The sequence below is a fragment of the Mustela putorius genome, unplaced genomic scaffold (assembly GCF_011764305.1).
Source record: "Mustela putorius furo isolate JIRA1106 unplaced genomic scaffold, ASM1176430v1.1 tig00003834_pilon_pilon_pilon, whole genome shotgun sequence".
Classification (NCBI taxonomy): Eukaryota; Metazoa; Chordata; class Mammalia; order Carnivora; family Mustelidae; genus Mustela; species Mustela putorius.
In genome coordinates, this window is record NW_025421987.1 from 25504022 (window position 1) to 25522243 (window position 18222).

Below are 18222 nucleotides of genomic sequence, written 5' to 3' on the forward strand. Positions count from 1 at the left end.
CCCACCTATCAACTGGCAAAACTTAACAAAGCATGATGATGCACATGCTGGCAAGGCTGTGGGGAAACAGGCATTTTTACGCATTGCTAAATGGAAATCCAAGCTGGCACAACCCTTGTAGAGGGGACTCCAGTAATATCTAACAAAGCTATATATGCATTTATCGTTCGAATCAATAGCTGCATTTCAGGAATTTATTCTGAAGCTACACCTCCAAGAAGACAAAAATACACTTGCATGAAGTTACTTGTTCCAGCACTGTACTGGAAGCATCTGTACACAGAAGTGTGGTTAAACAAACTGCAGTACCTCCACACTACGGAGTTCTCTGCAGCTGTAAAAAGAATTAAGGGCTACATCTATGCACTGTTGTTGGAATGATTTCCTTGTTAGGAGGGGGAAAAGCAAAGTAAAAAAGAGTACCAATAGCATATTAGATTTGAATGTCTCTAACAAATCAGATCTTAAAAAAATAAATATAGGGGTGCCTGTGTGGCTCAGTCTGTTAAAGTCTGCCTTTGGCTCAGGTCATGATCTCAGGGTCCTGGGATTGAGCCCTGCTTCAGGCTCCTTGCTTAGCAAGGAGCCTGCTTCTCTCTCTCCCTCTGCCTGCCTCTCTACCTACTTGCCATCTCTCTCTGTCAAATAAATAAATAAAATCTTCAAAGAAAAATAACTGTAACATTAACACACTAAGAACAATCATTCCTGCTACCACTGAATGCCCAATTCCTCTTAAAATTCTCTGGATTATCTTAACATGTCTTCCTGCAGCTTGAATCAAGAGCAAACAAGGTCCACACATTATTTTTGGAAGATATAGCTCTTAAAGTACAATTCCCTCTACTTCTCCCCTTTCTCTTTTTAAAACGCTGTTTACAGAGTCTTTATGTTTGATAAAATGTGTTTCTCTAGCTCCTTTATTTCCTGTAAACTTCTAAGGGCTTGATGGGACTGTGGCTCACCTTTTTTCACTGCTGTTACAAGACTGCTTAGGTGGTACTGTTTACTTCCTACTGCATCACGTGTTTACTACAGTTGCCCTCTGTTAGTGTTACAGTGGTTTCTAGATCCTTAGGCAATCTGAGTCCCTAAAAGCTTATCTGAGACCATATGTTCATAGCAACATACACATGGTAATCAAGCTAACAGATTAACTAAGAGTTGACTGAGAGACAACTGAGGTTATCTATCAGCATCAGAGAAGCTGGCCAGGAATTTGGCCTCTCATAGGCAAGAGGCCAAAAAGTACTGAAGAAAGGAAGAATTTGACTTGATATGGAGAAGAGGCTGGCAGACAATGAACACCATGCTTATAGGATAGACACTGGGTTCCAGTTATAGTTCTAAAAGATATTTTATACACTTGTACCAATGTTTCCAAATTAACTCATAGAGTATTCAAAATTTATTTTATGATGTTAGTTCACTCAGTCTTAGACATTTTTTCATCTTTAAGCCTAAGGGACTAAGCCAGATTCTCCACATGACTACAAGCAGACTCTCCCGGGAAACCTTTAAAATCCAAATCCGGAGGTGTGGGTCCCACCTAATCAATTCTGTTTCAGCTGCTCTAGGATGGGGATATAGTATTATTTAAAATCTTTCCAGGTGACTCTTATATGCAGCCATAATTGAGAATCACTGATCTTAGCTAAGAATAACAGCAGCAGCAGCTAGTGCTAGTAAGCACGTACTACATGTTACTGACTGTTCTAAGAACTTTACATGTTACTAGTTCATTCCCTCTCTTACAAGTGAAAAAGACAGGTCTGGTAACTTGTCCAAAACCACACAGAAGCTAACAGCTGAGCGAGGATTTGATACCAAGCACTCTGGATCCAAAACCTATGCTATTAATCACCATGATATTCTGTCTCCTATGTGTGAATTATACTTATATTCTGTAACTGCAAATAAAATGATTAGAAAAAAACAAAAAAATAAGATACTTAACATCCTCCTTAGAAACAGTAGAGTGACATCCTGTCGCAGAAGTACCAACAAGCTTATCTGGAGAGTAAATAAACAGATAAGAATCTTCTCTTCCCGAAGATTCAAATTTGAGATTTCCACACATAATCCACATAAATAGTTTCCTACATATCATTCTATATAGTCTAGTTATTTAACGTTAAGTATCAAAAACTGCTTCAGTTTTAAAACTCAGGACAGTGATGTATTACATGTACATTTACAAGAAGATTTCCTACCTATTTCAGTTCTGCTAACTCCAATGCCATTAAAAATTCTCAAGTAATTAAAGTGACAAGAGTCTGAATCTTCAATGTCAAAGTCACCAAATTTGATGCGCACTCTCTCCCCCATCTTTACACGGATCTCCCATTCGCAAACGGTGCTGTTGGGATAGGTCTGTGGATAGTTTATGGACGTGAGGGTTCCACTTTCAGGGCCTAGTACAGTATGTCCACATCCATCACCTTAAAAAAAATTAAAAGAATAAATTATAATTATATCTTTAACATTAGAAATAATCAGGATATTTTTGGTGAAAATTTTAAAATATGTATGACAGCTGTTTTATTCAACACTTTCCTTACACATGATAAAAGGGATGGCAGAGTTCTTAGTGTATCTGCTCACAGGAACCAAAAGCAGTCAGGTAAGGTCAAATAATCAATGATTACCCTTATGAGTTCAAAGAGCTTTCTAATTTCAATGAACAGAAGAAAACATAGCTTAGCAACAACTTTATATACATAATAAATCTAATCTTTAAAAGAATATCAAGTCATAGTAATCGTTCAAAGTAAATGTAAACTATACAAATCAAAGTATGTGATCAGCTTCATCCATTCATCACAAACCCTTCTAAAATCTGTGAGAAGTAGAATATCTAAAAACACTTTACACAAAATGCTGATTACTGACCATATTAAGTATTTCAAGGCACTCAGTCTTGAAGGCATTAAGCTATTTTTAATAAAATTTAATTTTATATTCTATTGAAATTTGCTTTTTTAGTAGTCCCTCTCCAAAAACCTCCCTTTTTCCCTACAGAATGAATGGTGAGAAAAAAATACCAGTTTAATGACTTAGTAAAGATTAGGAAAAATAACCTTCATATCTTGGTAGCAACATTATCTGTTCCAGAATTCCTTCACTGTGGGAACTCCGGAAACTTAATATAGTATTATTTGCATCCTCCTTTTATCATAAAATTCGGTGTTGGAGCACCTAGAAGAGGCATGGAATGTCTCAGCTGCTGCTCCAACTGTACCATGTAGCATTCCTTAACAACGGGATTCAAATGAATCTCTTTCTAAAAGGAAGATGAAGACATTGTACTAAAATGATAGTATTTTTTTCCTTCAAAATAGCCATTTATAATCACCTTTGGAATAGTTCAGTACTTAGCACAAAAAACCTCTATCAAAAAGTGGCAGTGCTGAGTTTTAAAGTCAATATGGATATAGGCAGCTGTAAGAGGATTTTTCTACTATATTATTGTTATTATTAAGAATAATGCAGTGCTGATACCATTTACTGGAAAAGATGAATGAAAGCTTTAAAAGCCTGCGAATAAAAAATTAATATAGTATTTAGCAAGTAGTTGCAAAACAGTTATTAACTAGATGTATAAGGAGCTGAATATGAACCAATGAAAAAATAATTTCAAACCAGTCTCAAAATTCACTTCAATAAAGGAAAAACTATTTACCTACTTTATGATGACACTTCATATCCTTTCCTGGTCAAGAAATTTTATTCTCAAATCCCTACTAGTATTGTTGGCCCACTTTTAAAGGTCAATACTAGCAATCTGGTCTCCTAAAGAAACATCTATAAGGTTCAGCTTTTGAGCAACACTGAACTTTAGCTATCTCCACACCCACTTTCATACTATACACAAAAACTAGGCACAGCCACTCAATAATATATAAAGGCACCATGAAATAAACATGTGAATTTTTGTGATACACCCACTCATCTTCTGCAAATATAGAACTTAAACGTTATACAACTCAGAAGAAGAAAAATTAAAATTTTCCCCAAAACTATGATGCAAATACCTTGAATACCTCTACTGAGTATCATCTAAATTAGAAAAACAGGGACATAAAGACCTTCACTATGAAAATAAACTGTAATATAAATAAATTTTGAATAATATTAAAATTTTTCCTTAGAGAAAAAAACTATCCCCTAAGACAAAGTTTCTAACATTATGAAACTACTCTGAAAACATTCTCTCACTATTGAAAAGATGAAACTGCTTTCTAGAGTGTTTAAATCTTTGAAAAGTAGCCACTGAACAAATAACTCAAAATATAAATGTATTTTCTTTAGTCGATAGAAACTAAAGCAGCTTTTTAAGTGGCTGGAAGTGCAACAGATTTTAGGAAGCCAAAAATTTCCTATTAGCAGCTGAATTCATGACTTTGTAATGGCAGACTGTCCCATCTTATGTATTCCCCACAGACTATTTAACTTAAGGTTGCCATTTTAAAATGATTTTTACAAAAAGAGTACAAGCAGTGTTAGGAGTAATTTTTAGATGTCTTTATGCTCGTATTTATGTTTCATGGTCATTAAACACACAAAGTGTTTCTTGCCCTTTCCTCCATAAAGTATAATTTCTACAAGTTAACAAAATAAATACTAACTGCTGAAAAACAGGACTTTTGCATGCATGCTGATGAAGAAAACAATTAAAATGGAGCTGTCTTTTTTCAGTATCTTGTGAGGGGGAGGGCATGAACAGTCCACAAGTAATGTGCCAAGAATGTTCTAAAATATGTGATGGAGCTCAGAGCTTCCTCCCCTAGCAAAAAAGATGGTATGAACCAGAAACCAAAGTTAAATGAAAGTCTCAAATGTACTACGAAAATGAACAACTTTGAATGTTTCATACTTCCAAGACTATTCAAGAAGTTTAACCTGACAAGACAAATAGATTAGCTGGCCTGGATAAACACCTACCCCTATGGAGAGTATGTTTAAAATATCCCAGTTTGAAAGGGGAGGCTGGGCTTATACATTATCACTAGGCCAGCAGTTTTCAAATTTTTTCTCAGCTATTCCAAAGTAAGAAATACATTTTACACTGTGACCCTATACACTCCTGCACGTATGATCCCAACCCACTGAAGGGTCCCCACCAGCACTCTGGAAAACACTATACTAGGCATCCTAAGGTCGTAATGTTGAATTCTCTAAGAAGACCTTGTGCTCACTTTTACCCTTAAGTTAGAAAATGTGCTTCCAGTTTTTCAATTCTTAAAAGCAAATCCTATTCTGTACAAATACTTAAAATGACAAAGTATTTAAAAGTAAAAGTAAAATCTGGAAAAAAGTTTTTATCAGTTAATCACCTAATCATCACTTACACAGTGATGCTCAAATGGGGGAAATGTGGAAGCTCCCACAGGAGCAATTTTACCTCCTACCTGGCAATGTCTGGAGATATTTTGGGTTGGTTGTCACAACAGAGGGGGTGAGCTGGCACCTGGTGCTGCTAAATATCCTACACTGTGCATAGGACAGCCCCCCAGAATAAAGAATGGCCGATGTTAAACATCAACAGAACCAAAGTTGAGAAGGCTGACCTAGAGCAAAGTCCAGGACACCTCAGACAGAAGATCTGAGTGAGTTCTTAGCTGAGCTTCCGCTGGCCCAAAGGATAACGCTATTCTGTCCACTGCAGGTACAACCCGAGGAAGCAGTTATACTAAAGATTTTGAGTCCCATGTCCCAATTTTTAAAACAAGTAAATGGAAGTTGAAGAAAAGAAAATGTCCTTTTTATTAGTCTACAGCCCTTGAGTAATTTTTTTTTCTGGGTCAACACCCCTTAAAAGTAGGGTCTGAAAAAGGTAGTGTGCTAACAGGGTCAGAAGTAAGTCTCCAAATTTTCTGCTTAGTTTTGTATGCTGGAAAAAATAATGACTGGTGACCAGGGTACACCACCTACTGTTATTCATTTTCACATGGCAGAACTGACAAAGACAGCATAACTATGATGGGAAAAATAGCTTGCAAAATGGTTATCTGAGTACCAATCCATGTGCCCTCATCAGTAACTCCAACATCACCAAATCTTTCTCCTTCTCCACCTCCATCAACACCACCATCACTGTCAGCTTCTCCTCCTCCTCCACCTCTAGATGGTCTCCACCACAGTATAACTGACCATAAAGGACAGAAGCCTGTTAATGCAATTTCTGAATTTCAGTTTTATTTCAGTGGAGAAAAAACACTGGAATTTGATCTTACTGCTCCTTTGTTTGGCTGCTGATTATCTAGGGGATTACTCACAGAACATGTGTTCACTTCCTCCGAAGAGGCTAAGGTCAGATGTGTTAAGCCAGATACAAATTTTGGTATCTTTCCAGGAAAAAAAAAAAAAAAACTTTTTTTTAAAAACTACTTATCCCTAGAGAAAACAAAACATTAAACATTTAAATAACAATGAATTAATACAACGAAGAACATATTCTTATTTTAAGCTGCTCTAAACTTCAGATCAAGTGTTTGCTGTTTTTTTAATCAATACATGCTCGTGCCACTGATGACCTGTGACACTGCAGCCACCCCCATATTTTAGTCACATTACTAATACGTAATGTAAATTATCTTAATGATTGACTTGTACTAATATAAATACTGCTTGACTTCTGAAAATACTTTAACAGTACCAAACACAAATGCAGAAACTTGCATAAATATGCCACAAATGTGGCATAATATACGTAATATATAAAGTAATATAACTTCTATTATAATCATTATAAACTAAGAACTAAGAACATTTTTTTTTCCAGTGAGCTTTCAAGGACTTTTTTCATCATTGTCAACAGGTGAGTCTAACTGTATTCCCTCTAAATAAGTGTCATTTCTGTCACATCTTATAATGTATCTGTGAGAGCTTACAATAACTGAAAATTAAAAAAAGGCATTTAGGATAGACATGTACTCCAAGGATTAACTTGCAGGAATTAATGAATATATCCTATTTCATCTGGCTACAATGAAGATTTTAAATGCAATATTTAGCACTGAGAATTTTTGGACTGAGGTACTATTATCAGTCCCATAAGGTTTTTTAAAGTTGCATCACTACAAATCTCAAGTAATTCAAAGTACTACTTTAATTTTGCTCATTTAAAAAAAAACACTCCATAAGGATATGCTCTGAAAGCCTAAAGAAGGTCACTATGGCAATTTTTAGAAAAAGAAATAGTTCCCAGCTTCATTCTTTTTTAAGCTCAAACTATTCTCTGCATGTGTGGTAATTTACAAAATTGAATTACATGAAGGAATGTGAGATGTATGAATCCTCTTTAACCCCCACCAAACAGTCCCTACTTAGAACACAGTGGTTAAGCAAGTGAGCTCTGGAGTCACAGAATGAATTTAAATGCCCTATCCACCATTCACTGTGACCTTCAGGAAGTTATTTATCTCTGCTAAACCCCAGTTTTGTAAAATGGGGATACTAACAACTCAAACACATAGGGCACAAATTAAATGAGATATTATATGAAAACACCTAGTACTGAGTGCCTAGCCTGTAATAACATGCTCAATAAACTCTCTTTGTTTGAGGATACTACAACAGTCCAAAAAGACCAGAAAGGCTTTTGCCCATCATATGTAGATACAGGGCAACTGGCCACAACATGAAGTAACAGAACAATGGTCCAGTGGAAATTTACATTAGCTTTAAGGTTTCAAGTGCACTGTCTCATGAAAAGTACAAATCTATGAGAAAGTAATGCTCACTCATCTTCTCCCTGATGACCTTTACTTTCAGTAACTCTCTCAGAAGCACAACCTGGAGTTTATTTTTTGCCATTTTTAGAAACACTTCTATCCACCTGTGAAAACTCAAAAACTTTACTTCTATCCACCTGTGAAAACTCAAAAACTTTAAATTTAGTCTCAATCTGCTGGTCAGTATCCTGACCTTTCAAGGGTCTTATACCCACATACTTTCTGTGAATTTGACTTCTTTCTTTTCTCCCCTTCTGCTAATCTTGTCCTGGCCTCATGTCTTTCCCTGCCCAGACTGGACCTCGCGTCCAGTATTAAGTACCTATTCCTGACAGCTTTACTTCCTTGCCACCGTGTCCTTCCTAAGTTTCTGCCTGTCAAACCCTCAACCCTGGATCATATGATTTCTCTTGGCCAAGGAACTGAGCACTACTGAGGGGAAAAAAAAAAAAATCACAAAGTCTAAGGGGGATAGCCATATTCCAGTCTCAAAAAGCCACTCGGTATTCTCTTTCAGTGGTTCTCAGATTTTGCCAACATTAGAATCACCTAAGGGCTAATTAAAGGTTCTCAGATCCCCCTATCTCGAAAGATTCTAATATACAGGTCAGAAAAATTATCTTACACTTGGAAATTGGTTTAAAAAAAACCAGGTGAGCAGCACATCTTTTAAATGTCACAGAAGCCAGAAGCTGCCCAAGGATTACAGAGCAAAGTACTTAGCTGGACTTGCTATTTATCGCTGCTTAAAGGTACCAGTTTTAGTTAAATGATAACATTTAGCTTGTTGTTTGGTAGAAAGGCAGATCACTTTTGTACAGTTGAAAAGATAATCCTAAAGGTTACTGTTTATGACCCTATTGGCCCATCAACCAGCTTCAGCCATCTAATCTAGCAATTATATCCTAAGATGATAAACTCCTAGTTTCTCAAATATTCTCTGGACAGGATTTAACATCTTACTGGTTCCTCATTAATGAATGAATTGAATAAAATCTTTGATATATGTTCATTTTACATTTGCAAGGCAGGTATAATTTTGCCTTTTTTGCAAGTTATAACCAGTAAAATAGCTCTACAGTGCAGCCTAGGTTTTACACTTTAACAAATCATCACAAATACTAACAGCAGCAACAAAATACCACAAAATCTCTTTACAAGTGTCCCCTAATAGCTACCATCTTCTTGCTCACTTTCCCATAAGAGAAATTTCTTCTATTCTCCATATCTCACATTTTACTTTGCCTCCTATTCTAAATCTGAATGCACTGCTACGGGTTGGATTCCTTCCAAAGAGATATGTTTAAGTCCTAATTTCTGGTACCAGTGAATATAATCTTAATTGGAAACCATGTTTTAGCAGATGTCATCAAGTTAAAATGAGGTCATACTGGATTAAGGTAGACCCTAATTCAAGAACTGGTGTCCTTATAAAAAAGAGGACAGTCTGGACACAGACACAGGAAGGACACTACATTAAAGAGGCAGAGGTGGGAATGATCCGAAGGAACTCTGAAGATCAAAACTGCCAAAAGTTAGGAAAAGGCAAGGAAAGATCATCCACCCACCCCCAGCATCTTCAGACAGAGTATGGCCCTGCTGATAGCCCAATTTCAGAATTCCAGTTTCCAGAACTATAAAACAGTGAAGTTCTATCATTTTAAGCACCTGAATTTGTGGTAATTTGTTAGGGCAGCCCTAGGGAACACAGACCTACCTCACCAATAAAACTATTTGCTAAAGCAGCCAGTTTCTAAGTCGCCAAAAGTCCAAGGATACTTTTCCATCCTTATCATTTATGACCTTTCTATATTATCCGGCTTTGCTGACCCTTCCTTCCCTCCCACCATCCTTCCTTTCTTTTTATCTTCTCTCCCTCCTTCTTAAAATTCTTCTTCCCTGGCTCAGTTCTTTCTTTATTTTTTTACTTATGTTAGTCACCATACAGTATGTCACTAGTTTTTGATGTAGTGTTCCAAGATTCATTGTTTGCGTATAACACCCAGTGCTCCACGCAGTACATTCCCTTCTTAATACCCATCATCGGGCCAACCCATCCCCTCATGCTCCTCCCCTCTAAAACCCTGTTTGTTTTCCTAGAGTCCATAGTCTCTCATGGTTCAACCCCCACCCCGATTTCCACCCCCCCTTCATTTTTCCCTTCCTTCTCCTAATGTCCTCCATGCTATTCCTTATGTTCCACAAACAAGTGAAACCATAGTTGACTTTCTCTGTTTGACTTATTTCACTTAACATAATCTCCTCCAGTCCCATCCATGTTGATGCAAAAGTTGGGTATTCATCCTTTCTGATGGCTGAGTAATATTCCATTGTATATACGGACCACATCTTTATCCATTTGTCTGCTGAAGGGCATCTCAGCTCTTTCCACAGTTTGGCTATTATGGACATTGCTATGAACACTGGGGTGCATATGGCCCTTCTTTTCACTACATCTTATCTTTGGGGTAAATACCCAGTAGTGCAATTGCTGGGTCATAGGGTAGCTCTATTTTTAATTTTTTTGAGGAACCTCCACACTGTTTTCCAAAGTGGCTGTACCAACTTACATTCCCACCAACAGTGTAAGAGGGTTAACCATTCTTCACAACCTCTCCAACATTTGTTGTTTCTTGCCTTGTCAATTGTTGCCATTCTAAGTGGTGTAATGTGGTATGTCAGTGTGCTTTTGATTTGAATTTCCCTGATGGCTAATGATGATCAAATTTTTCCAAGTGTCAGCCACTTGTATGTCTTCTTTTAAGAAATGTCTGTTCATATCTTTTGCCCATTTCTTGACTGGCTTATTTGTTTTTTGAGTGCTAAGTTTAAGAAGTTCATTATAGATCTTGGATATCAGCCCTTTTTCTGCAGTGTCATCTGCAAATATCTTCTCTTTGTAGAAGATATTTCTGCAAAGAGAAATATCTTTGGGTTGCCTCTTTGTTTTGCTGACTGTTTCCTTTGCTGTTCAGAAGCTTTTTATCTTGATGAAGTCCCAAAAGTTCATTTTCACTTTTGTTTCCCTTGTCTTTGGAGACATATCTTGAAAGAAGTTGCTGTGGCCATTGTCAAAGAGGTTACTGCCTATGTTCTCCTCTAGGATTTTGATGGATTCCTGTCTCACATTGAGGACTTTCAACCATTTTGAGTTTATCTTTGTGTATGGTGTAAGAGAATGGTCAAGTTTCATTCTTCTGTATATAGGTGTCCAATCTTCCCAGCACCATTTGTTGAAGAGACTATATTTTACCATTGGATATTTTTTCCTGCATTGTTGAAGATTAGTTGGCCATAGAATTGAGGGTCCATATTTGGGCTCTCTATTCTGTTCCACTGATCTATGTGTCTGTTTTTGTGCCAGTACCATGCTATGTTGGTGATCACAGCTTTGTAATATAGCTTGAAATCGGGCAATGTGATGGCCCCAGCTTTTTCTTTTTCAACATTTCCTTGTCAATTTGGGGGGTCTTTTCCGATTTTTAGGATTTTCTGTCCCAGCACTTTGGAAAATTATCTGTTAATGTGAAAATTATCTGTTTAGGATTATCTGTTGTAGCACTTTGAAAAATGCCATTGGTATTTTGACAGGTAGGACATTGAAAGTGTAGATTGCTCTGGGCAGCACAGATATAGATACTTTAACAATGTTTATTCTTCTGATCCATGAACATGGAATGTTTTTTCATCTTTTTGTGTCTTCAATTTCTTTCATGAATGTTCTGCAGTCCCTAGAGTATAGATTCTTTACCTCTTTGGTTAGGTTTATTCCAAGGTATCTTATGGTTTTTGGTGCTATTGTAAATGGTATCAATTAACTAATTTCTTTCTTGATAGTTACATTGTTAGTGTATAAGAAATCAACTGATTTCTGTGCATTGATTTTGTATCCTGCCACATTACCAAACTGCTGTATGAGTTCTAGTAATCTGGGGTGGACTCCTTTGGGTTTTCCACATAAAGTATCACGTCATCTGTGAAGAGAGAGTTTAACTTCTTCTTTGCCAATGTGAATACCTTTTATTTCTTACTGCTGTCTGATTGCTGTTGCTAGGACTTCTAGTACTATGTTGAATAATAGTGGCGAGAGTGGGCATACTTGTCGAGTTCCTGATCTTAAGGGAAAGGCTCTCAGCTTTTCCCCATTGAAAATATTATTTGCTGTGGGTTTTTCAGATAGATTTTATGAAATTGAGGAATATTCCCTCTATTCCTATACTCTGAAGTATAGGGATACTTACTTCAGTATTTTGTCAAATGTTTTTTCTGCATTGAGAGGGCCATATGGTTCTTCTCTCTCCTCTTACGTTTTCTATCACCCTGATTGATTTGCATTGCAGGGATGAATCCCAGTTGGCTGCAATAGATAATTCCCTTACTGAACTGCTGGAGCCTATTAGGTAGGATCTTGTTGAGAATTTTGGCATCTATATTCATCAAGGACAGTGGTCTGAAATTCTCCTTTTTGATGGGGTCTTTGCCTGGTTTGGGATCAAGGTAATGCTGGCCTCACAGAATGAGTCTGGAAGTTTTCCTTCTGTTTCTATTTTTTGAACAGCTTCAAGATAATAGGTAGAAGAAATAATTTCTTCTTTGAATGTTTGGTGGAATTCCTCAGGGAATCCATCATGTACTGGACTCTTGCTTTTTGGGAAGTTTTTGATCACTGCTTCAATCTTATTACTGGTTATTGGTCTACTCAGGTTATCAATTTCTTCTTGTTTCTTGGTAGTTTATAGATTTCCAGGAATGCACCCATTTCTCCCAGGTTAATTTATTGGCATATAGTTGTTGATAATAATTTCTGATAACTGTTCTATTTCCTTGGTATTGGTCGTGATCTCTCCCATTTCATTCATCATTTTATTAATTTGGGTCCTTTCTCTTTTCTTCTGGTAAGTCTGGCCAGTGGTTTATCAATCTTATTCTTTCAAAGAACCAGCTTCTAGTTTCATTGATGTGTTCTACTGTATTTCTGGTTTCTAATTCATTGATCTCTGCTCTTATTTCCCTTCTTATGGGTGCATTAGGCTTAATTTGTTGTTGATTCTCCAGTTCTTGAAGGTGTAAAGATAGCATATTCTGGATTTTTCCATTTTTTTGAGTGAGGCTTGGATGGCTATATATTTCCCCATTAGAACCACCTTTGCCGTATCCCATAAGTTTTGGACCAATGTATTATTATTCTCATTGGTTTCTGTTTAAGTTCTTCTTTGATTTCCTGGTTGACCCAAACATTCTTGAGAAAGATGGTCTTTAGTTTCCAAGTTTTGAATTTTTAAAAAAGATTTTATTTATTTATTTATTCTACAATAAAGAGAGAGATAGAGAGCACAAGTAGGCAGAGTGGCAAGAAGAGGGAGGGGCTCCTGGGTGGCTCAGTGGGTTAAAGCCTCTGCCTTTGGCTCAGTTCATTATCCCAGAGTTCTGGGATCGAGCCCCACATCGGGCTCTCTGCTCAGCAGGGAGCCTGCTTCCCTTCCTCTCTGCCTGCCTCTCTGCTTACTTGTGATCTCTCTCTCTCTCTCTGTCAAATAAATAAATATAATCTTAAAAAAAAAAAGAAGAAGAAGAGGGAAAGGGAGAAGCAGGCTATCTGCTGAACAGGAAGCCCAATGTGGGGCTCGATCCTAGGACCCTGGGAATATGACCTGAGACGAAGGTAGCCGCTTAACCAACTGAGCCACCCAGATGCCTCCCACCCCCTAGTGTTTGAATTTCTTCCAAACTCTTTCTTGTGACTGAGTTCCAGTTTCAATGCACTGTGGTCTGAGAATATGCAGAGAATAATCTCAATCTTTTGGTATTGGTTGAGACCTGATTTGTGACCAAGTATGTGGTCTAGTCTGGAGAAAGCTCCATGTGTGCTCAAGAAGCATGAGTATTCTCTTGTTTTAGGGTAGAATGTTCTGTATCTATCTATGAGGTCCACTTGGTCCAGTGTGTCAAAGTCCTTGTTTCTTTGTTGATTTTCTGCTTAGATGATCTGTCTATTACTGAGAGTGGAGTGTTGAGGTCTCCTACGATTAATGTATTATTATCAATATGTCCCTTTATTTTGGTTAACAGTTGGCTTATGTAGTTGGCTGCTCCCATGTTGGAGGCATAGACATGAACAATTCTTAGATCTTCTTGATGGACAGAGCCTTTAAGAATGATATAGTGCCCTTCTGTATCTCTAACTACAGTCTTTAGCTCAAAATATAATTTGTCTAATATGAGAATTGCTACCCCAGGTTTCTTTTGAGGTCTGTTGGCATGAAAGTTGGTTCTCTAACCCTTCACTTTTAGTCTGGATGTATCTTTACGTTCAAAATGAGTCTCATATAGATAGTATATGGATAGGTCTTGTCTTTTTGTCCAATTTGCAACCCTGTGCCCATTTTATGGTAACATTTAAGCCATTCACGTTGAGAGTGATTATTGAATAATATATTATTGTCATGTTGCCTGTGAAGCCCTTGTTTCTATAGATGTTCTCTTTAAATTTCTATTCTCTATCACTCTTGGCATCTTTGTTTTTGTAGAACCCTCCTTCATATTTCTTGCAGGGCCAGCTTAGTCACAAATTCTTTCAGTTTCTGCCAGTCATGGAAGCTCTTTCCCTCTCCCTCCATGAACATGGACAGCCTTGCTGGATAGAGTATTCTTGGCTGCATGTTCTTCTCATTTAGTACCCTGAATATGTCTTAACTAGCCCTTTCTGGCTTGCCAGGTCTCTGTGGACAGATATGATGTAAATCTGATGTTCTTCCATATGTATGTAAGGACTCTCCTGCCCCTAACTGCCCTTAAGATGGTTTCCTTGGTTCTAAGTTTTGTGAGTTTTACTACTACATGCCAGGGTGTTGGTCTGGTCTCCTTGATCTTGGAAGGAGTCCTCTCTGCCTCTAGGATACAAATGCCTGTTTCATTTCCCAGACTAGGGACATCCTCAGCTAAGATCCGCTCACATATATCTTCTAGATGCCTCTCTTTCTCCACCCACTCAGGGATCCCAATAATTCTGACACTGGAAGGTTTCATGGCATCATTTATTTCTCTAATGCTGTTTTCATGGATTTTAAGCTGGCTGTTCCAGGCCTCCTCCTGTTCTTCTTTTCTATCAGTTTGTCACCTAGATCACTAACTCAATCTTCTGCCTCATTTACCCAGCTGTTAAAGTATCTAGGTTAGATTGGATCTCATTGACAGAACGTTTAAGTTCTGCCAAACCAGCTCTCATTTCTGCCTTTAGAGAATCTATGTTGTCATTACTGGTTTTCTTTATCCTAGCTATTGTCTGCATAACTGTTACCCTGAAGTCTAGTCCCAACATCTTGCTTATATCCATATCCATTAGTTTTGTGGCCAAGATCACAATCTCTGAATCTTCCCTGTGTTGGGGGTTCCTCCTCTTAGTCATCCTGTTGAGTGGTGGTTGAGGGAATGTATGGAGTCTAAGTTATTGACCACAACCCAAGCAAGATGCACCTGTTTTATAGGGACCTTAGGGTTGTCGGCCCCTTGTTCTTCCAGCCTGTCTTCTGGGGGAGGGACTGCCACATTGTTACTCAGGCAACTCTGTTTGGGCAGAGTTGCCCTTCCCCCCTGGGGGGGGATGGGCTGAGTGAAAACCGGTTTTTTGGAGCTTTTGTTCTCTGGTGACTTTTTCTGGCAGCTTTCCAAGTCTCTTCCAAGAGTCAGAGCAGAAGTGACCACATCCAAACCTCTGACTCAGAACAGAGACTGTAGTCTGTTCTTCAGTGAGCTCTCCAGACCACACAGTCTCGTTTCTGTCTGTACTTCTAAAAACTGCAGTCCTGGGTTGTACGTCCCACAACAGCACTCTCAGCCCTCACTTCCAGGTCCAGGTACATCTCTATCCTTTGTGATTTTTAAACCGCCAGCCATCCCCGGTTCACATGCAGGGCCCTAAAGTCCTTTCCCCACCGCTACCGGTCTGTGAGTCTGCATCCAGTCCCCAGTGGGGGAGGCTTTTGCCTTCCAGCATTGCAAGGTACTGGAGGCTCCCTCCCCCTTCTGTTTATCTCCTGATATCTGACTGCAGAATCACAGCATCCCCCTTCATACCTTGAAACCAATCACCAGAGATATTCTATTTGTAGAGATCCAGCTATATCTTCTTACATCACAGGCTGCTTTCATGGGTGTTCAGAATGGTCTGGTACCTATTCAGCTCAATTCGGGGACCAGCTGAAATAGGGTTCCCTACTCTTCCACCATCTTTGCAACTTCCTGCAACTTTCTTTGCACTAACTGCAACTTCTCCAGCATCTTTGTGGACTTATCTTCTTAATACGGACTGCTGTTTTTCAGGTCTTCCCCCACTCTGTATTTTACCAGGGATATCTCCCTACTCTGACTTCAGTTAACATGACGTCTCCACCCTTCTCCTAATTCTCAAACCTGTCATCTGCTTACACATTAACCACTTCCGTTCATACTACATACTCATTCAACAAAAATTTACTGATTACCGAAACAGATTTGATTCTAGCTCTCCAACATTCTAAAAAGAGAGGTGAGTTCTATATTTAAAAACAGTTAAGAATGTTAAGGAGCTATCCTTGCCTAATATTTAAATCCAAGTGTGTCGGATTCCAAAGTATCTGTTTTTTTCACAGTCCACCAAAGTTTGAAATAGTGAAGACAAACAAAGTGCTCAGGTTTTTCAGAGTAAACACAAGCCAAAGCCAAAAAAGCAAAAATCTGACAATTTAAATGATACTTTCAGTAGAGCAGAGACCAGGCTGCAAGGAAATCAGCATTTAACAAGTATTCGCTGTACTCCTGACACCAAGAAAAGGTACAGCACGGATGTAGTATACTCATTAGAAAGTTCATCACTAAAAAAAAAGCAGAGATATAAGGTACCTAGAAAGCAAACAGCTGAGAAGAAAGATGCACATGAGTCAGTGGTAGTTTGAGCATGACCCCAGGTATGGAGTAAAAAACACCATTCAAATTTAAATTATACTAAAACACAACTTGCATTCCCTGATTAAGCAGTGTTCTGGACAAGTGGAAGATATGATTTCAGGAAGAAGAAGAGAAGCAGAAGGCAGTTCTACTGTGCTGGGATGGGAAGCAGGGCAGGAGTACAGTTCTACAAAGTAGGACAGTCACACTGTTCCTGCTGAGCAGTAAGCCCCACCAGAGATTTGATTAGTAGTCCTTCACTTTGTAGATCTAGTCACAAAGGTCGCATGGCCTTCTCCAGTAACTTTAAGCTACCCAGAATCAGAGAAGACAGAGGGGACTGGCATGTGGACATTTGGGATCAGTTAAGGACAATGGAAGAGCAAAGAGATGAGGGACCTGTAAGGCTGGGATGCGAAAGTGAACGTAGAGATAGACAAATGGACTGGATGAAGGCAGAGGAACCTAAGGATGATGCTTTACTAATTCTTCAGGTACAAACTCCTGTGTGCCCGTCAGTGGAAAGTCCTCCAGAATCTTGTTCCCACTGATCTTTCCAGCCTTCATTTTTCATTCGCTTCCTTAGAGACCAAATTATTGAAACTACCTGAACACTCTCCAGGAACTGGAGCTGTCAAAGAAAAAGGAGGCAGGCAACTACTAGAGCCAAAACTGGGGAACGCTGGTAATGCCAGAGGTGGCCATTAAATCAGAGTCTGAAAGACAGGGCAAAGGAGTGCACCCAATTTGCTGACAATGACTTAGACTGCTACTGCTCTTAAAGACGACCTATCTGACAAGATGGGCACAAACAGTGTTTCCTCAGAAGAAACCATGGCTATGTGCAGAGGTCTAGAGCAAGGACTCCTCTCACCAAAGCAGCAAAGAAGTCTACCTCCCAGACAGAGGGGAGCTGGAAAACACTAAGCAGAGTGTTAGGCCTTGAGCAAGTAGGTAGTAAGTAAGGTTCAACAGGGGGCTCTACTCTCAGAAGACTGAGAGGTGCAGGCTCGGACTGCTAACTGTGGGGAGGTGACAACCGACAACAGCATGAAGGGTGTGTAGACACCCAGAGACTAACATCAAATCATGTAGCTGGAGCAGCAACTTCACTCCAGAAATGTGTTCTTAATGCATATTTTTTGAACGACATACATCATGCTAAGTATTAGAAATAAGAAAATCAGTCTAAGTGATTTTTCTGCCAGGACAAATACATATATCCAGTGTGATTACTGAATGAGAAGTAACTGAAAAGCCCTGTCTGGAAATGAGTGTATGGTGATGGTTAAAGAACTGTTTTCCAGGATAATACCCAAGAAGGGTTCTGAAGGAAGATTAGAAGTTTACCACGCAAAGAAAGAAAGACCCCCTTTTCTTTAAGTAGAGAAAACAGCATATATAAAGAAGTCGGCATAGGGAACAAGGCAAAAAAACAAAAACAAAAAACCATGAAAGTATACTTTAGAACAGTAAAAAGTAGCTCAGGGGCACCTGGGTAGCTCAGTCATTAGGCGTCTGCCTTCGGCTCGGGTCATGATCTCGGGGTCCTGGGATCGAGCCC

The 18222-nt window shown here is 38.6% G+C and overlaps 1 protein-coding gene across 1 annotated transcript in view; it reads right to left on the minus strand.

Moving 5' to 3' along the window:
- Positions 1 to 18222, minus strand: part of DCBLD2 (discoidin, CUB and LCCL domain containing 2) — a 105262-nt gene that overhangs the window by 79628 nt on the left and 7412 nt on the right. Inside the window, exon 2 of the mRNA XM_004771915.3 lies at positions 2214 to 2441. Within this exon, the coding sequence (XP_004771972.1) occupies positions 2214 to 2441 (228 nt within the window). The remainder of the gene's footprint in view (positions 1 to 2213; positions 2442 to 18222) is intronic.